The sequence below is a fragment of the Hyla sarda genome, chromosome 6, assembly GCF_029499605.1.
Source record: "Hyla sarda isolate aHylSar1 chromosome 6, aHylSar1.hap1, whole genome shotgun sequence".
NCBI lineage: Eukaryota > Metazoa > Chordata > Amphibia > Anura > Hylidae > Hyla > Hyla sarda.
In genome coordinates, this window is record NC_079194.1 from 186,303,515 (window position 1) to 186,325,684 (window position 22,170).

Genomic DNA, 22,170 nt, shown 5'->3' on the forward strand with positions numbered 1-22,170 from the left:
TATGCTGTTTATATAAAATGGTTCTATGCTGTTTATATAATAGGGTTCCATGCTGTTTATATAATAGGGTTCTATGCTGTTTATGTAATATGGTTCTCTGCTGTTTATATAATATGGTTCTATGCTGTTTATATAATAGGGTTCTATGCTGTTTATATAATATGGTTCTATGCTGTTTATATAATATGGTTCTATGCTGTTTATATAATATGGTTCTATGCTGTTTATATAATATGGTTCTATGCTGTTTATATAATATGGTTATCTGCTGTTTATATAATAGGGTGCTATGCAGTTTATATAATAGGGTGCCATGCTGTTTATATAATATGGTTCTATGCTGTTTATATAACAGGGTGCCATGCTGTTTATATAATATGGTTCTATGCTGTTTCTATAATATGGTTCTATGCTGTTTATATAATATGGTTCTCTGCTGTTTATATAATAGGGTGCTATGCAGTTTATATAATAGGGTGCCATGCTGTTTATATAATATGGTTCTATACTGTTTATATAACAGGGTGCCATGCTGTTTATATAATATGGTTCTATGCTGTTTCTATAATAGGGTGCCATGCTGTTTATATAATATGGTTCTCTGCTGTTTATAAAATAGGGTGCTATGCAGTTTATATAATAGGGTGCCATGCTGTTTATATAATAGGGTGCTATGCAGTTTATATAATAGGGTGCCATGCTGTTTATATAATATGGTTCTATGCTGTTTATATAATATGGTTCTATGCTGTTTGTATAATATGGTTCTATGCTGTTTGTATAATATGGTTCTATGCTGTTTATATAATATGGTTCTATGCTGTTTATATAATAGGGTTCTCTGCTGTTTATATAATATGGTTCTATGCTGTTTATATAATAGGGTGCCATGCTGTTTATATAATATGGTTCTATGCTGTTTATATAATATGGTTCTATGCTTTTTGTATAATATGGTTCTATGCTGTTTGTATAATATGGTTCTATGCTGTTTATATAATATGGTTCTATGCTGTTTATATAATATGGTTCTATGCTGTTTATATAATAGGGTTCTATGCTGTTTATATAATATGGTTCTATGCTGTTTATATAATAGGGTTCTATGCTGTTTATATAATATGGTTCTATGCTGTTTATATAATAGGGTTCTCTGCTGTTTATATAATATGGTTCTATGCTGTTTATATAATAGGGTGCCATGCTGTTTATATAATATGGTTCTATGCTGTTTATATAATATGGTTCTATGCTTTTTGTATAATATGGTTCTATGCTGTTTGTATAATATGGTTCTATGCTGTTTGTATAATATGGTTCTATGCTGTTTATATAATATGGTTCTATGCTGTTTATATAATAGGGTTCTATGCTGTTTATATAATAGGGTTCTATGCTGTTTATATAATAGGGTTCTATGCTGTTTATATAATATGGTTCTATGCTGTTTATATAATATGGTTCTCTGCTGTTTATATAATACGGTTCTATGCTGTTTATATAATAGGGTGACATGCTGTTTATATAATAGGTTGACATGCTGTTTATATAATATGGTGACATGCTGTTTATATAATATGGTTCTATGCTGTTTATATAATATGCTTCTATGCTGTTTATATAATATGGTTCTATGCTGTTTATATAATATGGTTCTATCCTGTTTATATAATATGGTTCTATGCTGTTTATATAAAATGGTTCTATGCTGTTTATATAATAGGGTTCCATGCTGTTTATATAATAGGGTTCTATGCTGTTTATGTAATATGGTTCTCTGCTGTTTATATAATATGGTTCTATGCTGTTTATATAATAGGGTTCTATGCTGTTTATATAATATGGTTCTATGCTGTTTATATAATATGGTTCTATGCTGTTTATATAATATGGTTCTATGCTGTTTATATAATATGGTTCTATGCTGTTTATATAATATGGTTATCTGCTGTTTATATAATAGGGTGCTATGCAGTTTATATAATAGGGTGCCATGCTGTTTATATAATATGGTTCTATGCTGTTTATATAACAGGGTGCCATGCTGTTTATATAATATGGTTCTATGCTGTTTCTATAATATGGTTCTATGCTGTTTATATAATATGGTTCTCTGCTGTTTATATAATAGGGTGCTATGCAGTTTATATAATAGGGTGCCATGCTGTTTATATAATATGGTTCTATACTGTTTATATAACAGGGTGCCATGCTGTTTATATAATATGGTTCTATGCTGTTTCTATAATAGGGTGCCATGCTGTTTATATAATATGGTTCTCTGCTGTTTATAAAATAGGGTGCTATGCAGTTTATATAATAGGGTGCCATGCTGTTTATATAATAGGGTGCTATGCAGTTTATATAATAGGGTGCCATGCTGTTTATATAATATGGTTCTATGCTGTTTATATAATATGGTTCTATGCTGTTTGTATAATATGGTTCTATGCTGTTTGTATAATATGGTTCTATGCTGTTTATATAATATGGTTCTATGCTGTTTATATAATAGGGTTCTCTGCTGTTTATATAATATGGTTCTATGCTGTTTATATAATAGGGTGCCATGCTGTTTATATAATATGGTTCTATGCTGTTTATATAATATGGTTCTATGCTTTTTGTATAATATGGTTCTATGCTGTTTGTATAATATGGTTCTATGCTGTTTATATAATATGGTTCTATGCTGTTTATATAATATGGTTCTATGCTGTTTATATAATAGGGTTCTATGCTGTTTATATAATATGGTTCTATGCTGTTTATATAATAGGGTTCTATGCTGTTTATATAATATGGTTCTATGCTGTTTATATAATAGGGTTCTCTGCTGTTTATATAATATGGTTCTATGCTGTTTATATAATAGGGTGCCATGCTGTTTATATAATATGGTTCTATGCTGTTTATATAATATGGTTCTATGCTTTTTGTATAATATGGTTCTATGCTGTTTGTATAATATGGTTCTATGCTGTTTGTATAATATGGTTCTATGCTGTTTATATAATATGGTTCTATGCTGTTTAAACAGCATGTCAACCTATTATATAAACAGCATGTCACCCTATTATATAAACAGCATAGAACCGTATTATATAATAGGGTGACATGCTGTTTATATAATAGGTTGACATGCTGTTTATATAATATGGTGACATGCTGTTTATATAATATGGTTCTATGCTGTTTATATAATATGGTTCTATGCTGTTTATATAATATGGTTCTATGCTGTTTATATAATATGGTTCTATCCTGTTTATATAATATGGTTCTATGCTGTTTATATAAAATGGTTCTATGCTGTTTATATAATAGGGTTCCATGCTGTTTATATAATAGGGTTCTATGCTGTTTATGTAATATGGTTCTCTGCTGTTTATATAATATGGTTCTATGCTGTTTATATAATAGGGTTCTATGCTGTTTATATAATATGGTTCTATGCTGTTTATATAATATGGTTCTATGCTGTTTATATAATATGGTTCTATGCTGTTTATATAATATGGTTCTATGCTGTTTATATAATATGGTTATCTGCTGTTTATATAATAGGGTGCTATGCAGTTTATATAATAGGGTGCCATGCTGTTTATATAATATGGTTCTATGCTGTTTATATAACAGGGTGCCATGCTGTTTATATAATATGGTTCTATGCTGTTTCTATAATATGGTTCTATGCTGTTTATATAATATGGTTCTCTGCTGTTTATATAATAGGGTGCTATGCAGTTTATATAATAGGGTGCCATGCTGTTTATATAATATGGTTCTATACTGTTTATATAACAGGGTGCCATGCTGTTTATATAATATGGTTCTATGCTGTTTCTATAATAGGGTGCCATGCTGTTTATATAATATGGTTCTCTGCTGTTTATAAAATAGGGTGCTATGCAGTTTATATAATAGGGTGCCATGCTGTTTATATAATAGGGTGCTATGCAGTTTATATAATAGGGTGCCATGCTGTTTATATAATATGGTTCTATGCTGTTTATATAATATGGTGCCATGCTGTTTATACAACATGGTGCTATGTTGTTTATGCAGCTCCTGTCACAGTCATTAAGAGTTACTCAAAATACATAAACAGCCTACTCGGCATTGGGCCCCTGTTCTTGAGTCAGAGCTGGGACCTGCATTTCAGACATTTAACCCTTTAATTAATCCATGGCATATGTTTTTCCAGATCACGTGGAGAAGAAACTATGGACTTTAAATGACCAGGAAAAAAGTTATTGAATGACTTTGTAATTTTTATTTCTGAAACAAATACTGGCACAGTTCTTACATGGGAACTGTCAGATATAAAAACTTTTTATATGTTGTAAAGCATGCAAAACCAAAATGTTTTGCAATTGCTTTAATAAAAAAAATTCAGTATTTCATACTGAAAAAGGCAGTCAAAAAACTGCCTCTTTGCCTCCTGGGATACATACCAGCCTGGCTATGTCCACCCGTCATCACCATGTCATGGACCCACTTCATGATTGACAGGTCTGCAGATCTAAAGCTGCTGTGATGGACTCCCTCACTGTCTGTGTTTACTTCAGTCTCCTCGTGTGAAGAGAAGGGGGGGGGGGGGGGTAGGAGTACACTACTGCCTGTGAGCAGATGATGAAAGAAGCTGATGAATGAAGATGGGGACTGAATGGAGGATTTTTTGTTTAAAAATCAATTGTCCCTGCATGTATATATGTGTGTGTGGATATATATGTATGTGTTTAAATCTGTGTTGTCTAGGTAATGTGCATGTGTATGAATAAATTAAGTCATTTTGTGTGTGTGTGTATCTAGTACAGGGGGACTACAATCATATGCCTCCAGCTGTTGCAAAACTACAACTTCCAGCATGCCTGCACAGCCAGATGATGTGTGGGCATGCTGGGAGTTGTAGTTTTGCAACAGTAGGAGAAACACAGCCTTCAGCAACAATGCTGTATATCTGAGTTTTACCAATCATATGCCTCCAGCTGTTGCAAATCTACAACTCAATGTTGTGGGCATGTGTGGGCATGCTGGGAGCTGTAGTTTTGCAGGAAAGGATTACAGGTGCTCACTTCCGAGACCAGTGACTGAGGAGAGTGAGGGAGGAGGGGGAGTGGTTATTACCTGAGGGGAAGAAAGGGACCCGCCCCCCTGCTTCTGGTCGACAACATTAAGGTAATTCAGAAATAAAGCAAATTCTGAGAGAAATATAGGTCATGGACACATAAAAATGATATGTACATGATCAAGATGAGATACTGAGCAACATATAACCTTTTCTTTTTTTTTTGGGTGATCTGACAGGTACGCTTTAAGATAAAAGAAAAATTCCTTAAAAATCTAACTGACGTGTATGAAAAGAAAACATAGAAAATTATCAACAGAAAGAATATAAAGGATTTTAAAACTTATTCAAGATGGAATTCCAACATAGATTAGGGCTATAGATGTTGGTTGTTCCCAGTCACCTGTGCTTAATATTGTCATTGCTATCATTGCTCTTTCAGAAAGTTGGGACCAGCTTGAGGTACAATATTGTTTATCATAGTGTAGGCCATAGCTGCCATACTTGTGTTTAAAAAAAAAAAAAAATATCCTCATTGTTGACTGATTCCACATGTTTCCACATTCCTGCTGTTAAATTATTTCCTTTTATTAATGTGAGGTATATTTCATGAATCTATAATGTTCTTCTATAAGAACTTATTTTGTGTGATATCTGTATATTTTGTGATTTTGCTACACATACAGAAAGACCTGATGAGATGGGGAGCAGTGGCAGAAGGCTTGACTTTATGCCAAGTTCATCTTTAATACTACGATTTCTCTGAAATGATGCAGTATTTCTGAGTCAATCATGCACTTGAATGTGGGAGACGATAGCTGTTTGATGCTGCCTGTGGTTCATATACTTTACTAATACACAAATTTATGGCTGGTCCATGTAAATAAGTTTGGAGTGCTGAAGCTGGGTACCATAACCAACAATCCTGCAGTCCATACTTTTTGTAAAGAAATATTCATAACATAATATAATATACCAGTGAATATTTTATTGTGCATGGGTCAGGCTGTCTGGGTAGCCTCGGTCGGTACTGTTAGGAATGCCGACTTATCTGCAAAGACTGGAAAGCTCCTTCACTAAGCTCGGCAAAGAGGTTGAATCTGTAATCAACGTATATTCGGCTGGGGCTTTGTGTTATAAAAGTTGCACAGGATTAGAAAAACATGGCTGCTTTCTTCCTAAAACAGAACCACACTAGTCCACAAATTGTATCTGGCATTGCAGCTAAGCTCTGTTAAAGTGAATGGGACTCGACTACAGTAATACAGTCATATTTCACTTATCTTGTGCTCAGTAATATACTTCTTTCATAAATCACCAGCAGTTCCTCAGGGTCCTACTGAGCTTCCATTGTCCATAGAATATTCTTCCAAATTCTACATTTATGAAACCACATCCTTTAGTTTGTTGTGTGCACTGAAGCCTAGCTTGTAAGAACAGCTCAATACCTTTATTATCCACCACTGTGAAATTGTTTTCTTTTTCTGCTGAATAATATGTAAACTTCATTCCTGGGACCATTATATCCTTATCCGTTGCAGATATTGTATAGATGACCTACAATTATACCAACAAATGGAATAAGGTTAATATGTCACCTCCTCATATGGCACTGAAAAGCAATTGGCATCACTAACATATGGAACCACTTACACATAAATACTGGAACTAATGCAAATGTTAATATGGTGGAAATAGACTTATGATTGTGTTGTACATAAGATGTTGAGTTCTTCTTCTTGCATCTTGCAGAGGATCTATTGTTGCCAACTTGGGGGACAACCCAGACTTGCAAGTAATTAAATTAGACTAAAATATGGTATTTGGACTCTAGATAAGCACTTGTTTAAAGTGTTTGCATGGCCAGATAAAATGTTTTCAGAATGGCTTTCATGGGTGTTGAATAATAAAAAAAAGTCATACTCACTTTACCTTACTGTTTTGTGACTGTGTTTGTGAGCAGTCTGGTGTTAAGTAGTGTTGCTCGCAAATATTCGCAATTCGAAATTTATTCGCGAATATCGCATATTCGCGAATTCGCGAATATTCGCGAATATAGCGCTATATATTCGTAATTACGAATATTCGTTTTTTTTATTAATTTTTTTTTTCACAGTACACATCACAGTGATCATCCCTCTCTGCTTCCAGCTTGTGTGGTGTAAAGAAGGCTCTAATACTACTGTGTGAGACTGGTGTGCGAATTTTCACATATGCGAACAATTGCATATGCGAATTTTCGCATATGCGAATCTTCGCTTATGTTAATTTTTGTATATACAAATTTCGCATATGTTAATTTTCGCACACGCGAATATTCGCATATGCAAAAATAAAACGAGAATATTACGAATATGCGAATATTCGCGATTATGACGAATATTCGTCCATATATTCGCGAATATTCGCGAATTCGAATATGGCCTATGCCGCTCAACACTAGTGTTAAGTACCGTATATACTCGAGTATAAGCCGAGTTTTTATGTGCTGAAAACGCCCCCCTCAGCTTATACTCAAGTGAACTGAGGGGTGGCTTAGCTGTGAGGGGATGTTCCGGACCGTCCATCTGTGGCCATCTATGCTGCAGGGACCGTCCGGTGGGGAGGGTTAGTCATTCCGGACTGTCCATCTTCACCGGGAGGCCCTCTCTCCACTCCGGGCTGGCCCTGACCTAGTGATGCTGCATTGGGGACATTCATGCGCAGGGACGTCACTGCGTGTTGTTGTCAAGGCAACGTCACTAGTCCGTGGCGGCCCGGAGTGGAGAAGAGGGCCTCCCGGTGAAGATGGACAGCCCGGAATGACTAACCCTCCCCACTGGACGGTCCCTCAACATAGATGGCCAAAGATGGACGGCCTGGACCAGCTCACCTGGCTGATGGCTGTCCAGGCATGCTGGGAGTTGTAGTTTTGCAACATCTGGAGGTCCGCAGATTGAAGACCACTGAAAGGAATTGACAGGTGGTGATGATGAAGGGGGGGGGGAGGGAGATGATGGCGAGGGGGACGATGACGGGGTGATGATGATGAGGGTGATAATGACAGGGTGATGATGACGAGGGTGATAATGACAGGGTGATAATGACAGGGTGATAATGACAGGGTGATGATGACAGGGTTATGACGACAATGTGATGATGACAGGGTGATGATGACAGGGTGATGATGACAGGGTGATGATGACAGGGTGATGATGACAGGGTGATGATGACAGGGTGATGATGACAGGGTGATGATGACGGGGGTGTTAATGATGGGGGTCTGGATGATGACAGGGGGGATGATGACAGGGTGATGATGACAAGGTGATGATGACAGGATGATGATGACAGGGTGATAATGACAGGGTGATAATGACAGGGTGATAATGACAGGGTGATAATGACAGGGTGATAATGACAGGGTGATGATGACAATGTGATGATGACAAGGTGATGATGACAGGATGATGATGACAGGGTGATGATGACAGGGTGATAATGACAGGGTGATAATGACAGGGTGATGATGACAATGTGATGATGACAAGGTGATGATGACAAGGTGATGATAACATGATGATGATGACAGGGTGATGATCACGGGGTGATGATGACGGGGGTGTTAATGATGGGGGTCTGGATGATGACAGGGGGGGGATGATGACATGGGGGGGATGATGTATTTCTCACCTAGGTTTTTGGGGTGAAATTAGGGGCCTCGGGTTATATTCGGAACGACTAATACTCGAGTATATATGGAAAAACAAGAGACCCTACTATTAAGAACTCTGAAAGGCATTGTTGGTGTGTATTCCAATGTTTCACTTAAGATAGAATTTTATTGGCTATACAACAAGGAGTTTATTTACGTTGGAATCGTTGTGCTTGCTTTTTTCAAGTTGTTAACCTATTGTACTTAAGAGCAAGAGAGCCCTTCTAGGTGTAGAACTGGAATATGCAAACATAGGCAACCTAATACCATCCTAGGTCTGCATGAATTCCCATATTATATACTGTTTGGTACTGTTCAAGTTGAGTATCTTTCCTGGCTGAGGATAACAAGAGGAATTACATTTATGGGGAAGATTTATGCAAGGTCTATAATATAGGCCATTTGTATCCACAATAAGGTTGCATTGCTTGACCTTGATCTTCTGCATTAGAAGGTCCAATACTTTTCTCTGCCAATATAGCAGTAGGCCTGTAGAAACCACTGAATTTCATTGCACTACTGGCACCTATCACCTATGCTTATGCAGGACTATATGTGCACAGACAGATCACAATCACTTACAAGATCATTGGCTGTATTCTCACACACTCTTGGAGCATATGGCTCTGCAAACTCGGGAGCATTGTCGTTGACATCCAGCACCTGTATATAAACGTTTACTGATGAAGCTTTCTTAATTGGAGAGTCTGCAATGAAGAGTCATTATTAGAAAATATTTAACCATTAAAATGACTTCTTTCCTCCCTAATGCAACCCCTCTCTCTCTCTCTCTATATATATATCTATGTCCATCTGACAACTGTCTCACTTTCTTATATGCTGTTCTAAAAGACTCTTTCCCAATTGTTGACCTCCTCTATGATATGCCCTATATGTTATTTCCCTCCACTAGCACCACAATGCCTCTAAAAGGCCCATCTCAAGTTCTCTTTCGTTAGGGGGTTGGTCTTGTTCCTTTGGACCTCACTTTCAGGGTTCCCACTATTCATTATTTACTAGGACCCAGCAGACTGTTCTCACTGCTGTCCATACCATTGACTATACAAGATGGTTTGCAAGTTTTTCTCCTTTGAGATAAATTGGGTCTTTGTTGCTTCAGTTGTATCAATTTACACTAAATCGCTGGTGACATGGTCCAAATTTACCAATCCGTCTCAGGACAGAAATTGCCTGTTTTTCATAAAGCAACCAATCACAGTTTATATTTTATATCCTAACAAGCCCTGGCAAAATTAAAGCTGAGCTGTGATTGGTTACTATGGGAAAACCAGACAATCTGGAACTGTTGCCTAAATTAAGACCTAGCATAAATAATAGTTTTAGAACCTCCCCACCTTGTTAGTTGACCTTCCTACAAATGGGACTGTTCAAAAATTGCAGTACACCGAATATAATATTATACATATATACACTATAAAATAATATGTAATACAGTGCTTGTGTACTTACCAAGTTCTGTAGCTGTTACAGTAATATTGTGCCAAGCACTGGTCTCTCTGTCAAGCATTTTAACATAAATACTACCATCTTCCTCTTTTACCACAAAAGGGTCATCTTTGCTAGTTTTGGTAGAATACCTATAAAATGATAGGGAGAAATATTTTTTAATACTTTGCCTTGTTATACTTTGTTACCCCAGCCTGTAATCCACAATTAATTCAGTCTGTAATGAGTAATTCCCTGATGAACTATTTGCAATACAAAGGGTAATGTGTCAGGTAGTGTTTTATGTCCGTACCATTCTTCAGAGTCTAGATAGGAAAAGGGTCTCTTTCAGAGAAGTCCCCCACCGCTCTTTATCTAATAAGGTAAAAGTTATAAGATTCAGACTGTAAAGGGCAGATAGAGATAGTTTATCATGAGATCAGGGAATGCAACAATTTTGTAACAATTTAACAGCTGCTATGCGGGAATGTAGAAATTTGGGGCATGGAGGTAGCAGTTATAACTGCCCATAATAGCTTAGGGGCTCTTCTCCCATAAAAAACATAACTATTATAAATGGCACATGGTAGGGGACAGCATGGTAGGGGACAGCTGAAGTTTGGGACAGGTGCCTTTAGTTTGGGACAGGTGCCTTTGTGACAACAGGACGTTTTGCCACATTGGTCGCCTTTAAAACATGGCTACATTCTTCCAAAAACAGCACCACATCTGTCCTTGGTTCGTGTCTGATATTGCTGCTCAGGTCAATTTAAGTGAATAGGGCTAAACAGCAAAACTGCTCACAACCTGTGTTTCTGGAAGCAAGAAGCCAAGAGTTCTTTTAGACACCAAAATAATCATGGCATAGAGTCCACTACCTTTTTTTGTTTAGAACTAACTAAAGCAAAGTATTACTGCATTGTTTTATACCATACAGTGTACATTACGTAATTGGCCTTACCGGACAACTCTTTTGGCAAAATCGGGGTCTGTAGCTGATACATAACCAATGTAATTTTTTTTCACATCCTCTTTCACCTGGAACTGGTAGAAGGGTTTGCTGAATTCAGGGGGCTCATCCACATCTAATACATTAATCACAACTTCTGTGGTACTACTTGGCCTATGCTGGTTTGCCACTCGTAGGTCAATGAGAGGATCGGTGACTTCAATGCTCATCCTGTATTCTTTAATACTCTCATAATTCAAAGGCTGAAATTAATGACACATTTTTAATTTTAGCAATGGCCAGAGGTGGGCAAAAAGGGGGGCAGGTAATCCTTTCATACCTTTCTCAGGATTATTATCCCTTCATTGGTTAGTGGGTTGCTTTTTATCTGAAACCATTGTTCATATTTTCCTTTCATAAAAGTGTACTTGGCATTTCTGTTCTGTGGTTCATCTATATCATCTACCAAAAGCTTTCCAACAACTTCTCCAACTCTCAGATCCTCAGAGGCGTTAAATGTGTATAGTTCTGTGAATTTGAAGACATAAGTGTTAGATTAAAATGCACTGTTCTAAAAGTTCTAAATGTTAATATCTTTAAAATGTTTTCCTTGGGCTCATACTTTCAAAACTTTCCTTACCTGATGACTGCTTCCTTCAATGGTGTCCAAGTGACTGCCTGCACTTTATTAGCCTGAACATGACCTGTAAATACCTGCGCAAGGATTTGGTAGCAGCAGGTGTTCTGTGGCTTGTTGACAGCTAACAGTACTGGAAATTTAGTGATCCATTCTTAAATGAATTCACAAAAATTTTCAAACTAAGCGAACTAAGAGCTCTCCAGTGCTGTATAACACTGCTAGGTCACCTAGGAATATATTCAAGTAGTTTTAAAGTGGTTGTAAGGCTAAGTTAATGTCAAAGTTATGGCGACATGCAGTAACCCATAGTAACTAACAGTTTGTTAAAAAACAAATGTCAGCTTCTCATCTCATGATTCCCATGTCCTCATTATCATCAAACTCTTCTTTATCATCCTCACCACTCCTCTCAGCATAAACTTTTGATGTCTGATCATGGGCTCCTTAATCCCCATTCTACCTCCCTGATGAAGGAAGAAACTGTTTCTGAAATGTGTTGGAGTAATTTTGACCCTCGTAGGCTTCCATAGTGACATCACAACCTTGAAGGCAACTTTTTAACAACACTACTTGGTCAAGACTCCACTGGCCAGGGCTGCCTCCCATACAAAGCATGCTTCCCAAATGGAGGACTTAGAACTGCTGTTATAACCACTGAATCCTATTTCTTGATCTATGGAACACAATCCACATTCAGCATAGACACTTTTTACTCATACCAGTGACCTTATACTTATAACTTATACACACTTATAACTTCTAAGCTTGAATGCTTTAAAGTGGTACTCCGGTGCTCCATCATTCTGAACATTTAGTTCAGAACGCACAGAGCTGGAGGCCATGATCATGACGTCACTATATTAGATGAATGGCGCATCCTGGAGGTGGCTGAAGCATGAGGAGACCATATTGTGGCTGAATGACACAGCCTGGAGTTGGCTGAAGCATAGGAAGAGACCATATAGTGGCTGAATGAGACAGCCTGGAGGTGGCAGCAGCAGCAGCAGCATCTGGAGTCCTGAAAGTGACCTGGTGACAGAGTGGTGCGGTGGGTCGCAATACCAGTACCCGGTGATGAGGAGGAATGTTTGTAACTGGGGAGCAGCGCCTCTAATCTCTTTGGCACTGTCCATATTTGTGAAGTGTTGGTGTGGCACCATGATCATTCGAGGTCAGTCTCTTCAAATTTTTTGTGGACAGACGAGTTCTCCTTGAGATGACTGTGGCCCACGCCGCACTAAACACCCGCTCTGATGGCACACTGAGCGGGCAGGACAGCTTTTCCAGGGCAAACTCTGCTAGTTGCAGCCACAAATCAAGTTTGGCTGCCCAGAAGTTCAGTGGATCTTCAAGGTGTATTGGCATGGGCATGTCAAGGTATGCCACCACCTGCTGGTTCAGGTCCTGCTACAGGTCTACCTGCTGCTGATGAGTTGCTTCACTGTGCGGGTGAAGAAAGCTACTCATCAATGAGATGAGACTCAGGCTGCTGCTGATTGAGCTGGTACTGCTACTGCCACCCCACCCCTCCCCAGCAGCCATGGCAGTGAAAGGTGAGCGCAGGGGGCCCCCTGATTCAGACCTGCGAGAGGATGGACAATGGCGCCGATAGGCATTGGCCAACTGACTACATAGGATGCCTCTGTAGTAGGTCATTTTGTCCTCCCTCTCAGTGGGTGTAAAAAAGGCCCCTATTTTGTGGCGGTAGCGAGGGTTCAATAAGGTGGAGATCCAAAAGTCATCCCGCTGCCGAATGATGACAATTCGGCTGTCACTACGCAAGCAAGTGAGCATGCATCGTGCCATTTGTGCAATTGACTCGGAGGGACTCCCTGCCTCCATCTCCACTGCATACTATCACGGTGTGTCTGGGTCCTCTGTCTCGCCTTCCTCATAACCCTCTAGCTCCTCTGGCTGCTCCGGCTTCTCCTCTCCTGTCAGATTACTAGAAAAACCACCCATTTGGTGAAACCTAAACTGTGCTCCACTGTGCCCCTCCCCCTCCTCCTTCTTCAGTTCAGCCCCCACAGGGATCATGTGGCCTTGAGATGTAGGCGCCACGTCTCCAGTGCCCTGAAGAGCCAGGAAATGAAGCAGTGGAATGACGTTGTTCATCCCGTAATCCTGGTGACTTACTAATAATGTGGCTTCCTCAAAGGGCCTGAGCAAACGGCAGGTGTCACGTATGAGCTGCCACTGGTTCACATTGAAGTTACACAGGGGAGTACCCCTATCCGCTTGGATCATCAAGAAATCGGTGATGGCTTTTCTCTGTTCGTACAGTTGGTCCAACATATGGAGGGTGGAATTCCCATGTGTGGCAATGTCACAAATCAGACTATGCTGGGGGATACCATTCTGACGCTGAAGCTCAAGGAGGGTGTGCTTTGCAGTGTAGGAGTGGCTGAATAGCATGCAAGGTTTCCTTCCCATTGTTAGGATGTCTTGCAAATGGGGGGAACACTTCAGGAACTGCTTCACAACCAGATTGAACACATGTGCCATGCAGGGCGCATAGCTCAGCCTTCCCAGTCGCAGCGCATGCAAGATGTTCTTCCCGTTGTCAGTAACCATGGTTCCCATTTCCAGTTTTCATGGAGTAAGCCATGCTCCGTTTTCTTCACAAATTACTTTTAGCAGTTCCTCCCCTGTGTGACTCTTTTCGCCAAGGCAAACCATGTGAGAAACAATGTGACACCGCCGTGCCCTGCACATATGGTATGCTGAAGGGCTACTGAGACTTGTCTGGGCAGTGGAGGCTGAGGACACGGTGGAGGATGAGGATGCAGAGTTGCACACTGTCACAGGGCCAACGGCCTGAGAGTGTGGAGGAGGAAGAGGCGTGACCTGTCCAAGTTGGTATTGTGGCTGTGCAGGAACCACATTCATCCATTGAGCCGTAAACGACATGTATTTTCCCTGACCGTAGTTACAGCTCCAGACGTCGGCGCTGCCGTGCACTTTGGTACACACCGACAGGCTCAAGGACTGGACCACCTTCTCTACCACAAAATTGTGCAGGGCTGGTACAACACCAGCCGATGAGTACTTTTGCCTGGACTTTCACAGTATGTAGGCCCTAGACAGATTATCAGGTACAGAATAGTACACTACTTAGATGTACGTATTTGGTATGCACTTATGAGGGAAGAAAAATGAGATACAGTAAGCTTAAAAAAACGTATTTCTGTAAAACACCAGCCGGTGATTACTTTGGTCTGGAATTTCACAGTATGTAAGCCCTTGACAGATTAACAGGTACAAAATAGTACACTACTTAGATGTACGTATGCGGTATGCACTTATGAGGGCAGAAAAATGCGCTACAGTACACTTAAAAAACATCTTTTTGTAAAGCACCAGCAGTACACAACAGTGCTGCAGCCAAAAAAAGCTATGTACGAAACACAAAATTGCACTCTGTCAAAGACTATTAGGAATGGACTGCTGGGTATTATGCCATCTACAGACTGGTATAACCAGCAGATCATTTGTTGTGGAACTAAGACACTGAATGTCACGAACCGTGACGTGCGGGTGGTAGGATTATCTATAAAATCACTATTTGTCTGCACTAGACCGAAAATAATGATTAAAAATCCCTCTTACCCCACCCAATTTAAAGATATCGCTGTCACCACCTGCCTGTTTCAAGCCGACAGGAAGCTATCAATCCAATCTGGATATTCTACAATTCCCAAATATAATCTACTATCCCCAGTAGTATATAAAAACAGGAAAAAGATTAATCCAAATCTATAATGTAGCCGAACAGGTAAGTAAATTTAAGACTATAACTTCAATCTCTTCAAGGACAATGTACGTCCGTTTTACCAGACATAAGGCGGTACTTAATAAATGAATGATTTATTATGAAAGAAAAATATTCACAGTACATGTAAAAATAGATGTTAACAAGACAAAGTTTCACCACACAGAAAATAAAATAAATGGGAAAAACATAGGATCCTTACTTACAAAAAGTTACAGCGTTCTATCCCATGGGGTCTGGTAGGAAATGGCGTCTGGCATCCAAAATTAGATCTTGTCCCCCATGCAAGCGCCCCTAGTCCCCCCAGGTCTGCAGTTTTATATCCTGCTATGGACAAGAGACACCTCTATGTTCAGCCCCTGGGCAGGACAAGGAGGAGAGGTAGATGTTGCCACTCCCTTATGATACCTTTATGCCCAAAGAATAGGAAATGTCTTCTATCTTCTATCATGGGCCAGGCACCCACATAATTTTCTAATATTTGGGTTCTCCATCAAATCCTCTTTCTAGGGGTACCTGACATGACCCCCTTATTGTGTATGAATTACACAGTGCATACAGTTCGGGCAGGGATCAATACACAAGGGTCATGTGAGGACTCATTTTAAAGGTAATATGATGGAGAATCCAACCATATATAATAGGGCCAGGGACGCACTTCCCTAAACCCCATATTTAATATTGAAAAATATAGGATTTTCCCATTGGGTCAACTTCATACATCTCTTTCATCTATTGACACCCAGGCTGGTGCCTTGCTGGCTAAAATGGTGTTACCTTTCCTGTCATAGAGCAGCTGTGTTAATGAACCCCCTGCTAGGATTAGTCACACCTATACCCAGGCTGGATAGACATGTAGGCTCCATGGTGCCCTGATCAAAAGAGAATTAATTATTGTTGAAATGCTAAACTCACCAGTAAGGGTAATTGAATTTACAAGATGTACATACAAATGGACTTTTTACAGGACATATATCACAAATGACAACAATCACCCTGCAACATGGATATATTTTGCCATGGTACATGACACTGAATTGTGCTGAAAATTATTCCTGCCTCCTCTGCTAAGGTTTATGAAGTTGATGCAGCACACAGTCAACACACAGCTATCTGCCCCTCTCTGTAATACTATGCCGAAGAAAATGACTGGGAGGTTAATGCCTGCAGCTGCAGTAAAAATCCTTTTCAGTGAAAAAAACAATGCTCTCTGTCCACGAGAACGCACACACACAGGCTCTGTGTCCTATGATCCTTCTGCAGTGTATTTATGCTTTAAAGTTTAAAACTGCTTTTTGGATTAAATGTGGGGTACTACTTACTCTTTGTGAAAGCTGGAAAGTTATCATTAATGTCCTTCAAATGGATGGTGACTGTAGCTGAGCTTGAAAATCCTCCATTAAGTCCCGGAGAATCCTTGGCTTGCACAATGACTTCATAACTAGCTTTTTTCTCTCTGTCTAGGTAGGAACTCAGTGTATAAATTTCACCTATAAAAATATTGAATATTAAAATTTCAAAAATGTATTTCCCATGGATGGCTGTAGCACCTGAAAACTGAAAGAATATCAATAGGGAACATTTACCCCAATTTATTGGCCACACAGCAACATCTTCAAAACCACAGTCTAATTTTCATAAAAATGTAATAGGACCTGCCTCTTTGAGGTATAATTCAGAGTTAAAGTGTTACTGTGATTAGTAAAAACTTTTGACATGTTGTCTACTTATGTCAAAAGTTATGATCCCACTGGGTCTCTCTCCTGAGATCTGCTGCAATCGCAAGTTCTTAGCTGGGAAAGTGAGTGTCTCCCTGCCTGTAGATCCAACCATGTTTCTATACAAGTCTGCATAGAGACAGAAAAAAGTTTGGGTCTGCTGGCTGGCTTGCGCTTGCTACCCCAGCTAATAATCAACAATCACAGCAGGTCCGAGGAGTGAGACCCAGTGTCATCAAAAGCTTTGACATGTGTAGGCAACATGTTAAAATATTTTACTAATGACAATAACCCTTAAAGCGGTACTCCACCCCTAGTCATCCTTTTCCCTATCCAAAGGATAGGGGATAAGATTTCTGATCGCGGGCGTCCCGCCGCTGGGACCCCCATGATTTCTGTGCAGCAATCGGCGTTCGTTCAGAATGCTGGGTGCAGCGCCAGGGGCACGTGACATCAAGGCCACGCCCTCATGATGTCACACCATGTCCCCTCAATGGAACTCTATGGGAGGGGGCTTGGTGTGATGTCACAAGGAGCATGGCCATGATGTCACGAGCCCCTGGCGCCTCACCCAGTGTTCTAAACAAACAAACAAAAAATTCCGGTGTGACTAGTGTTTTCTCCATGGTTGACTCTTAGTCAAATAAAATAACAGCCAGTTTGGCAAACACCGGTTCCCTGCATGTGTTCAGTTGTGGATGCATACTTAGTACACCCTTACAATTGAATTTTCAGGATGTAGGTAGCATGCTTACATAATCTAGGTGTAGGGCCTGATTAGCTGAGGCCAGATAGGGGCAAATGGGGATATTTATCAAAACCTGTGCAGAGCGAAAGTAGTACAGTTGACCATAGCAACCAATCAGATTGCTCCTTTTACTTTTCAGAAGCCTCTTTTAAAAATAAAGAAGCATTCTGATTGGTTGCTATGGGAAACTGCACCACTTGTGCTCCGCACACATTTTGATAAATCTCCCCCATAATGTATTAAATAATATATGATATGGAGGCACAGTATATTAATTTATGCATGATATGAGGACACAGTGTATCAATTTATATGTGGAGAGACTGTATATTCATTCATATATGATATGGGGACATAGTGTATTAATTTATATATGATATGGGGACACAGTATATTCATTCATAGGTACAGGAAACAGTATATTAATTATTGGAGGCACAATGTATGTAATTCATTTATGGGGGCACAGAATGTAATTAATTTATTTGTGGGACACGGTGTGTATTGAATTTTATAGTATGGTGAATACTGTATAGAATTTATAGACAAACAGTTTCAGGGGCTATAGTATGTGGCAGCATTTTATTTAGAGTACGCAGTGTGTGGCAGTCCCATATTCATGGTGAACACTATGTGGAGCTGTGGTACAGAGTTATATTCAGGGGTAAAGGATGTAATAGGGTATATATTTAGAGGGCACAGTGTGTGTCAGGGTTATATTCAGAGGGTACAGTGTATGTCAGTATTATATTCAGGGGGCACAGTCTGTGGCAGTATTATATTCAGGTGGTTCAGTGAATGGCAGGTTATATTCAGAGGGTTCAGACTGTGTAAAAGTTATATTCAGGGGGCACATGTCTGACAGGGTTATATTCAGAGTGTACAGTGTCTGGCAGGGTTATATTTTGAGGGTACAGTGTTTGGCATGGTTATATTTTGAGGGTACAGTGTTTGGCAACATTATATTCAGCGAGCATAGTGTCTGGCAGGGTTATATTCAGGGGCTACAGTATGTAGCAGAGTTATATTCAGAGGATAAAGAGTGGAGAGAGTGGAGAAGAAAAAAGTTTATAGAGAAGACATCACCTGTAAATCACAGATACCATTGTGTATTCTGCCTGACTAGTCCCATCAGTGCTGTAGTCACTTGTAAGTTCTGCAGTTATGATTAGTGAAAGAAAAACTCCCAGCATAACCTTGCCACTGCTTAGATCTTACAGGGAGCTGTAGTTTCACCTGGTGAAAATGTTTTTGCGGATTCACCCTTACTTGGCAATATTTTACTATTACAGTATAATATTCTGTGACACACCACACCACAGGTGTCCTCCAAGTAGGGAACCTGTTGTTAAAAATTTTAATCTTACCCCTAGTTTCCTCCACTCACCATTTAGTGTTGACTCACCTGTGTTTTCATTGATTTTAAAGTGTTCATATCCTTGAACGATTTTGTATGTTACTATGGCATGTCCAGCAACTGTGGGATCATCTGGATCTACTGCTGTTATCTTGGTCACCAAGACATCTATTTTACAGAAATATAAATACTGGAATATTAAAGGCCACAGTGTTCCCTTGCTTATATGAAACATTTTGCAGAAGCTATCACAAAAACATCATCAGATCATTGGCCATAGCTCTACCCTACTGGTATATATATAATATATATATATATAATATATCCAAATCAAAGTTCAGTGTTTTATTCACACTTTTCCCACAGAAAACAGTCTTTAAATGCAGAAAAAAGGAAAACATAACAAAAAGTCCACCTGTATTTGTTAGGTGTTTGTTCACACCTCAGACCATGCCATGCGGCATCAGGCAAGTCTTTTCCTGGCCTCCAGGCAGGCTGCTCACCAGCTTCCAACCTTGGAGCAAACACAGGGAAGAACTCCACTCTCAGCTCTTTCTGTCAGTGGGAGCTACAACTAGCAAATCCCCCTCAGCTGGTGAAACAGGTTGCCTTTAAGGCCAACAAAAGGTGGCCTGGATTGTGGGGAATGGCCCCCACCCTGCACTTGGTCATTCCCAGTAAGAGCCGTCCCGGATTGGCCTTCCAGCCATACTACGGCCACAGTGTCAGTCTGCATCGCAGCACAGACACTGAATAAATACGGCTCTTACTTCACCAAAGCCAGGAGCCTTGGTGACACAAAACGCCCATCCACCACGATACCTTTCACCTTCTCACAATATAAATATATATATATATAAAACATTGTCCCTGTGGATATAAATGTTTTCAAACTGCGCCTGTCCGGGCAGGGTGGGAGTTGTAGTCTTGAAACATCTGCAGGGCCACAGTTTGGAGACAACTGATCTAGAGGGATTTGGCCAAGTTTAGTGGCGTCTTGGCTCTCTCCTAGGCTTATACCCCTATAACATTTTCAAATTAAGTGCATACCTGTTGCAGACATCTCTGGGACTGATGCATTGTACGACTCTTGTGTAAAAGCTGGTGCATTGTCATTAATATCAATGAGTCTAATCAAAAATGTCTCAGGAGGCTCTAAGGTTTTCTTGGTCTTTATATCTACAAGCAGAGCTGTCAAGTTATACTGTGCTTTCTCCTCGCGATCCAGCCTCTCATAGCCATAGATGTCTCCTGTATTTTCTCTAACTTTGAAGCGTGTGTTAGCAAACTCTCCCTCCAGCATGTACATTGCATTTGATACATTCCCGTTAATCTTACTAGATTTAATCTAAAAAAACAAAACAAAACAAAATGGATTACTAAACATCGATTATTGGCATAAAAAATGTATATATTCTTAAAACAGCAACTAAGAGTGGTGTCCAATGCAGATTTCTGCCCCATTTTGATATGTACCTGTTGGATGGGGGATTAATAATTAAATTTTTTTTTATAAATGTCTACCAATTGCCATGATCTTTGACTGGATTCCCTTAGGAAAGGGCAGATTTGACGAAGCACCATTGCCTTGGCTACTAAACTCCAGTCTGCCCAGAGAAACATCTCCATGAAGGTGGAATGTTGTCCCCATATTATTGTGGATTTACTTAGACTACCCCCTTATCAAAATTAAAATGATGAGTTTAACGGTATCTTGGGGAATTCTACCTAGTATATATGCATGTCCCTGTATCTACACACTGCTTTGTTATAAAGGTTGTAGTGCAGATGTGGAATGTATCCTGACAATTTAGTCCTGTTTGGCTATTGTGAGTTAAACTTGTCTTACAGTACACTTTAAAAAAAATGTTATACCCTTTATTTTTTCACATTTTGTTATGTTTAGGCCTTGTGCTAAAAAAAAGTCTCTAAGCCAGAAGAGATAGAAGCTGTACAAGTACTCTTCTGCCATTACTTGACTCTTTATGGTCTTTTGGACAGAGGCAATGCTGCGGGGCTTACATTTTCTGACTGTTTTTGTCTAGTACTCTGTGATAGAAAGTCGTAATGCTGCCAACCGTGGGTAAAGTCTTCTACACATTTACCACAATGATCCTAGCTGTGAAGACCTTTCTACGTATAGTGTACCTTAACTGGTCTTTGCACCTCCCAACACTAAATGTGCTTAGAGTGTTTTAGAGACTATTTTATAGTATTTCTATTACCAAAGGGAACTATGCCCAAACTTTATAAACTTAATCTAAAGACTGTGTAAGCATTGCACTAACCTGTGCTGTAAGGAGTTTGTACAGTGGTCCCTCAACATACGATGGTAATCCGTTCCAAACGGACCATCGTTTGTTGAAACCATCGCATGTTGAGGGATCCGTGCAATGTAAAGTATAGGACAGTGCTCTACAACCTGCGGACCTCCAGATGTTGCAAAACTACAACACCCAGCATGCTGGGCATGCTGGGTGCTGTAGTTTTGCAACATCTGGAGGTCCGCAGGTTGTAGACCACTGTTAGAGGAAGTTGTACTCACCTGTCCCCGCCGCTCAGGACCGTCACCGCTTGTCACCACTGCCCTGGATGTCGCCGTCCCTGAGGTGTCCCGACGCTCCGGCAACGCCTCTTCTTTCCCGGCATCTGCGCTCTCCGTCGCCGCCATCACGTCGCTACGCACGCCGCTCCTATTGGATGACGGGACGGCGTGCGCAGCAACGTGATGACAACGATGGAGAGCGCTGACGATGCAGGGGATCCCGAAGAGGA

The 22,170-nt window shown here is 39.8% G+C and overlaps 1 protein-coding gene across 1 annotated transcript in view; it reads right to left on the minus strand.

Annotated features, from left to right (window-relative positions):
- The window catches only part of CDH5 (cadherin 5), an 81,008-nt gene that overhangs the window by 22,753 nt on the left and 36,085 nt on the right, over positions 1 to 22,170 (minus strand). Inside the window, exons 3-10 of the mRNA XM_056528399.1 lie at positions 20,446 to 20,743; positions 19,444 to 19,563; positions 16,895 to 17,062; positions 11,501 to 11,688; positions 11,173 to 11,423; positions 10,236 to 10,363; positions 9,348 to 9,472; positions 6,520 to 6,628 (exon numbers count right to left, since the gene is read on the minus strand). Of these exons, the coding sequence (XP_056384374.1) occupies positions 6,520 to 6,628; positions 9,348 to 9,472; positions 10,236 to 10,363; positions 11,173 to 11,423; positions 11,501 to 11,688; positions 16,895 to 17,062; positions 19,444 to 19,563; positions 20,446 to 20,743 (1,387 nt within the window). The remainder of the gene's footprint in view (positions 1 to 6,519; positions 6,629 to 9,347; positions 9,473 to 10,235; positions 10,364 to 11,172; positions 11,424 to 11,500; positions 11,689 to 16,894; positions 17,063 to 19,443; positions 19,564 to 20,445; positions 20,744 to 22,170) is intronic.